General features: G+C 46.6%; 1 protein-coding gene across 1 annotated transcript; it reads right to left on the reverse strand.

The window, feature by feature from the left end:
- Positions 1-213: 213 nt before the first annotated feature.
- LOC134399770 (mid1-interacting protein 1-B-like) lies at positions 214-3,197 on the reverse strand. Its single transcript, XM_063127864.1, has 2 exons — positions 2,621-3,197; positions 214-517 (listed from the first exon to the last, which is right to left on the reverse strand). The coding sequence occupies exon 1, from the start codon at positions 3,025-3,027 to the stop codon at positions 2,644-2,646; it is 384 nt and encodes a 127-aa protein (XP_062983934.1). The 5' UTR covers positions 3,028-3,197; the 3' UTR covers positions 214-517; positions 2,621-2,643.
- Positions 3,198-6,928: the final 3,731 nt, after the last annotated feature.

Genomic DNA, 6,928 nt, shown 5'->3' on the forward strand with positions numbered 1-6,928 from the left:
ATCGCCCAATAGCCGCAGCTCTCTGGGCAGTTCACAAAATGGCCTGACAAAACCCTGTAAGCTTAGAGGGTGTGCAGAATGTTGAGACATCAGCATGAACCACGCAGAAAGCTTTAGCTATTGGGTGGTATAGAAATACAATGAATTAATTAAACGCTAATGACGATAATAACGGTAACACTTCAATAAAAAAAGCAAGAAATTTTATTTGCATTCTGAGGTCATCGCCACGCTTAAAAATGTAATTAGCTGTACAAAAAGCTTTATCTCCCCCCCCTTAATTTAGAGTAATTTTAAACTAACTTAACATCAGAAGCATAACTATGTCCTGGAGTTCAGATAAGAGTATAAATAACAAAAAATAATCAGTGCTTGAAAAACCCCCACGGACGTTGGTGCTGTTCAGCCAGTGGTTAAGTCAGCAGTCATTCAAAATGTCTCTGTGTTGGCCGCTTAAACCATTTCTTCCTAGGGAGCTTGTTCAAGCAGACACCTAAGGAAAGACGTCCAATGTGCCCTGTGAATGAATGATAATGGGAAAACATTAATCTCCAAACTGTCATTTCCCGGTGATACGTCAACCAAGTATCTCAAGTTCTGGTCAGCAATTAGTTTTACCGAGATGGCAACTTCGAGTGATGTTTGGCCAAGTACATACGAAGAGCCCTGCTGGATCAGACCAAGGGTCCATCTAGTCCAGCACTCTGTTCACACAGTGGCCAACCAGCCATCGGCCAGGGATGAACAAGCAGGTCATGGTGCAACAGCACCCTCCCACCCATGTTCCCCAGCAACTGGTGCACACAGGCTTCCTGCCACAAATACTGGAGATAGCACACAACCATCACCTCCATAGAGTAGGACTACCGGCAGCTTGATCTCCAACTGGTACCATTTTGATCTCTCTCCTCCAGGGATGAAATACTATTTACCTAGAGACCTTCAATACTTATGTTCTCCCACTGCTCAACTGCTGTGATACCATAGGAGGCTTAGCTGTGATCCCCATTGGCTGCCTTCCTCTGATGTCACAGAGGGGTTGGCCAGTCTAGGCCTGGGAAGGTCCATTGCTCAGGCAAAAAGCTACTGGCTTATATTTACGACTGGTGGCAGTGATAGAAATTCTCAAACATCACAGAAGAAGGGCATTTCTAGTGATCAGCAATTAGTTGCCTTTATCTCTATGGCAATATTTGGAATATCTATCACATTTGCATTCCACACTGCCTCTATGAAATGCAGGGCAACTATCTTGGGGTAATTCCATTACAAGCAGCGCTAGTCCAGGTTTCTGAGGGTGCTTGGGAAGACACCATTCATGGGGGGCCCTCCCTCAGTGAGTCTACTTTCTCACTGCCAGCTGCTATTGTTCCTCATCGGCTCTGTTTGGAAGGCACCTTAAACCACGGCTTTAACCATGGTGGTTAAGCCAGAATCCCAGGCTGTGTTCAGAAGACACCTTAAGCCATGGCTTTAACCACGGTGAATATGGCTTTCTGGATTAACCACCATGGTTAAAGCTGTGGTTTAAGGTGTCTTCTGAATGGCGCCATCCTCTTTCTCATCCTTGCTACTACTTGCGTGCTTGATGGGCAGAGAACCAGACACCAAGGAGACCGTGGCATCTCCTGCTCTTCTTTACCACTACCATTGCCTGGGCCAGAGTGACAGGCAGGCGAGCAAGCAGGTTGCAATGGTGAAGGAGAGGGACAACTCCAAGGCATTCTTGTCAGTGGGCCCTACCTGATGGTTGGGCCCTCGGCTTGTGCCTGACTATGCCTACCCTTGACACCAGCCCTTATAAGAATCATAGAATCATAGAATAGCAGAGTTGGAAGGAGCCTACAAGGCCATCGAGTCCAACCCCCTGCTCAATGCAGGAATCCACCCTAAAGCATCCCTGACAGATGCTTGTCCAGCTGCCCCTTAAAGGCCTCTAGTGTGGGAGAGCCCACAACCTCCCTAGGTCACTGATTCCATTGTCATACTGCTCTAACTGTCAGGAAGTTTTTCCTGATGTCCAGCTGGAATGTGGCTTCCTTTAACTTGAGCCCGTTATTCCGTGTCCTGCACTCTGGGAGGATCGGGAAGAGATCCTGGCCCTCCTCTGTGTGACAACATTTCAAGTATTTGAAGAGTGCTATCATGTCTCCCCTCAATCTTCTCTTCTCCAGGCTAAACAGGCCCAGTTCTTTCAGTCTCTCTTCATAGGGCTTTGTTTCCAGACCCCTGATCATCCTGGTTGCCCTCCTCTGAACATGCTCCATCTTGTCTGCATCCTTCTTGAATTGTGGAGCCCAGAACTGGACGCAATACTCTAGATTACATCAGAAGAGCCCTGCTGGATCAGACCACGGGTCCATTTAGTCCAGCCCTTTGTTCACACAGTGGCCAACCAGCTGTCAACCAAGGACTCACAAGCATTTACCACCCATGACCCCAGTACGTGGTGTACATGGGCTTCCTGCCTCTGATACTGGAGGTAGCCCATAATCATCAGGACTAGTAACCATTGATAGCCTTCTCCTCCAGGAATTTATCCTGCCCCCTAACAAGAACATAAGAAGCCCCTGAATAAAGGAAAGTTTACCAACAATAGTATACTTTGATCATGACTTACCTTTACAGTTCCTGTTTTGGGTTTCACCAGGAAAGAGTAATTTTGCTCTGGTTGATCCCTTGCATAATTTCATTGTATCTGGAGGTGACGGTGTTGGCTCTCCCGGTCAGCTGGCGGAAGACCCGCTGTAGAGCAGAGATGTGGTAATAATAAAGTCTTTCCAGATCCGCTTCTTCTTTGGCCTCTGGTTCTTTCACCCGGGCGGTGATGCCGGGCTGCCGGCCGTCGAGAGGCATCCATCCGCCTTCCATCATCTGCTTGATGGATTTCAGCTGGGTGAAATATTCAAACAGGTCTTTGTCGGCTTCAAACGCAGTGTCCTGCTCTTCAAAGGAGACCCCTCGGAGGAGACTGGGAAACATCACCGTTTGCTCCATCTTGTGGACGGCGGAGAAGTAACCTTCCATGGCTGCGAGGAGGACTTTCTGCAGAAGGCTTGGAGTTTGCTGTTTTCTAGAGGACCCGGCTGGGCTGCAAGTCCAGCTGTAAGCTGAGAGTAGGTAGTCTTGTGCAGGGCAATTTATGCTGCAAGAGTGGGTGAAAGTCAGCTGCGGAGAGCGTGATCGGGATGGATTCCGTGCCAGCAAAAGACGCTCAACTGGCTCCGCTTTGTGTAATCGTGACCTTTATCCTTGTGCACCCGGAGTGATGGTGTCCTTCCTTTGGGGTCAGCCATGCAACTTTTATTTACAGACTGGAATCTTCCCAAAATAGAACTGAACTGTGTCTAGAACTTTAACCCCACTAGCTGGGTCCTAGCAAGGTCATGCCGTCTCGCAACCAGCCGGTAACAGACGTGCCATGCTGAGCAGCAAGACTGGTGCTGATGAAATTTTCTAACGGTTTGGAACATGACCTGTCCCCAAAGATGGTGAAACCCCCAGCAGCTCAAACTCTGGCTCAGGAGGGGGGAAAGAGGCATGGAGCAATCTTTGCCCGTCGTTTCGGGCCATTCGGTTTGGCCATCTTAACTATGTTAATTTTAGAAGGCTAAAGGCTTTTGACTGAAACCCTTATCCCAGAATATGAAACGTTGTGCTGTCTGCGGGTAGGTGATCCTTAAAAGCCAGTGGTACATAGTGCATCCTGGCCATGTGGAGGGTGATTATATGGTAGGGTGACCATATTTGGGAAACCAAAAAAGAGGACACCTAGTGTGTGTGGGGGGAGGCAGCTTTCTGAGTCCTGCAAAAAGTACGTTATTCCCCCGCCACCTTAAAGAACCCGATTGGAGTGGAGGAGGGGAAAGGATTTCATTCTGTACCACCACCATCCACTCCAATGGGGGCCTTTCCTATAATGTCCACGAATGACCCACTTTCCCCTTTAAGACCTCAATTGGAGCTCGGGGTGGGGGAATGATGTGCCTCAAGAAAGCATGTCACTCCCTCCTGCCATGCTAATGGCAGCCTTAAAGGGGAAGGTGTGTCATTCCAGGACATTATTGAAAATTATAGAAAATCCCCCCTGACACCATGGAAAGAACAAAAACCAGGACAAATCCGGGGAAATCCTGACAGTTGGGATCCTCACCCTATTATATGGAAAATCCTCACCCTATTATATGGAAAATCCTCACCCTATTATATGGTCAGGAGGACAGGGCTCCTGTATCTGAAAAGGGAATTTCATCAGGTGTCATTTGTATGCACGCAGCACCTGGTGGAATTCTCTCTCCATCACAACAGTGAAATCTGCAGGAGCCCTGCCCTCTTGACCAGATAGAAAAGAGGGCAGGGCTCCTGCAGCTTTAACTGTTGTGATATAGAGGGAATTTCACCAGGTGCTGCATGCATACAAATGACACCTGATGAAATTCCCTTTTCATCACAACAGTTAAAGCTGCAGGAGCCCTGCCCTCTTTTCTATCTGGTGAAGAGGGTCAACTTAATGGGGTGCTCTGAATCCATCGAGGACATTGATTCTGAGCTTGGTGGGGGATCAGATCTGTCTCCCTTTCTTGTAGGCAGGCCTTTTACTCTCTTTTCCCTCTGATCAGCCTGTGGTCAAGAAATGTGCTCAAGCATTTACAAGGCAGACACGTGGTTTCAATCGAAGAAAACCCTTGCTCGGTAAGTTCATAGCGCTACACCGGCATTGCATACTGCTTATCTCTGATTTTTGGAAGTGGGATAAAGGGGGACACATGTGTGGGACGTCCTGAAAGTTGACAACGTCATGGGAAGGACCCCCCAACTTCAATAAGTGACCAATCACGAGGGTGCAATAAATCACTTTTGCAGAGATACCCCAAGTCTGATTTAAAGGTATAGGACACTGTCTAATACTGCCGACGTGTTAGCTGGACCTTCTGCTAACGCAGTGAGAGCCTGGTGTTTCCTAAAGCAATCCGAAATGAGTGGAAGGGCTCATTTCCAGAAAGGCACAGATCAGCGGAGTTTGTAGAAGGGAGGTCTGTTTGTAAGGGTAAGGTGAGGGTTAATTAGACCTTGGGACTGGCATGTCTTTTAATTTGTGAATTTTATGGTTCCGTAGGAAGGGAGATAAGAACCAGGCAGCTGTATGAGGGAGAAGACTGGAGCCAAGACGATTGTAACTGTCCGCTTGTCCTTGAGTGATTAACCATCCCGGGCAGAGGTGTGAAGACACTCCACGCATCAAAGCTGAAGGGAGGGGGGAAGGAGTGAAAAGAATAGTATAAAGACATCCCTGTGAAGGGAACAGGGGGTCGTCGGCTGAGTTCGGTCTGGGGTGACGTATGAAATAGTAGTTTTAGTTTTTAGCTTGCTTGCACTGGGTTCTTATACATTTATGCATGATTTTATAGTTTTATTCTGCTAATCCCATGTATTCCTACCCTTTTCCTAATAAATGGTCTTAAACCTCGTTTTGTGAGCCGTGAGTGTCTGTGCCTGGGGATCCGTGCTAAATCCAGTCAAGAAGCCAGCTGGTTGCTGGGCGCTCTTCCTTTACACTGTTGACCAATCCTATTCCAGCAATGAGTGTTTCTGGTAATTTCTGAAGTTGCTTTCAGAACTTCTAATTCCCCACTGCACAAGCGGTTCGTCCAGGGAGTCCAACAAAGCCAGCAGAAGCCGAGTGGCAACATTGGATACTGCCCAAAGAACTCTAAAGGGGAAGAGCAGAGGCTCCGAACATGCCCATCCACAGTTAACAGCTGGACAGCAGGTGTTACACAGATCCCTTTATGGGTCCAAGCGCTGGGAACAGAGGCGTATGAGGAATGGAATAGGAGTGAAACTTAGGTTCACAAGTAGGCCAGGTTTTTTCTCAAGAGTAGGAAGTTTTTGCTGCCTAGAGTCTGAGATGCAGAAAGTCATATTGACAAAGCTGTGGTCGAATTGTAGAACAAAGAACCACTATGAGAATTAGTTACGATGTACTGTATGTATTGTTACTCCCTTAAGCTAACAGCTCCATGAGTCCGGAATATTCCCCTGTATCCTGATAAGGCCCGGAGTGACATCAGCTGCCTAGAATGATGGGAAATTACTGTTTTGACAAGTTTCTGCCCACCAAATATGTCTTTTACCAATCCAGAACCAAATTTCTACTGAAAAGAAGGAAAAAAGACTATCAGAACGCAGGAAAATTTAGGGAAGTCAGTAAATCAAAATGTGAATGTGAACCCTAAGGGAAAGAATTTATTCATGTGTTTTTTTCCCTTTTTGCATAGCTCCACGTTTTGCTAACAGACTTTTTCTAGTTTTTAACATTTCTTTCTTTCTACAAATCGTTTATGTCTTAATGTTTCCTGTGTGGCATATTTTCATTTGTTTAACAAGATGAAGAGCTTTTCCTGCTAAAGTTTTAAAATATATTTTCAAATATACTGAAGATTTAAATAGCCTAAATAGCCAATTCTCTCTCCCATGGGGGCAAAGTCTACACCAGTAGTGTGGCTCCTGCGTTTTATATACCGCTTTCATAGTGGAATATCCTGCTTGGTGTAGATGAGCCCTCTGACTTTGCCCCCATGGGAGAGAGAATTGGCTATTTAGGCTATTTAAATCTTCAGTATATTTGAAAATATATTTTAAAACTTTAGCAGGAAAAACCCTTCAAATTGTTATATACTAGGGTGACCATATTTGGGAAACCAAAAAAGAGGACACCTAGTGTGTGTGTGGGGAAACAGCTTTCTGAGTCCTGCAGAAAGTACGTTATTCCCCCACCACCTTAAAGAACCCGATTGGAGTGGAGGAGGGGAAAGGATTTCATTCTGCACCACCACCATCTACTCCAATTGGGGCCTTTTCTATAATGTCCACGAATGACCCACTTTCCCCTTTAAGACCTCAATTGGAGCTCGCGGTGGGGGAATGA

The sequence above is a fragment of the Elgaria multicarinata genome, chromosome 5, assembly GCF_023053635.1.
Source record: "Elgaria multicarinata webbii isolate HBS135686 ecotype San Diego chromosome 5, rElgMul1.1.pri, whole genome shotgun sequence".
In the NCBI taxonomy this organism is placed as follows: Eukaryota; Metazoa; Chordata; class Lepidosauria; order Squamata; family Anguidae; genus Elgaria; species Elgaria multicarinata.

Excerpts from the sequence above, each read along its gene's own strand:
- LOC134399770 (XM_063127864.1), bottom strand. The coding sequence starts at position 3,027 with ATGGAAGGTTACTTCTCCGCCGTCCACAAGATGGAGCAAACGGTGATG.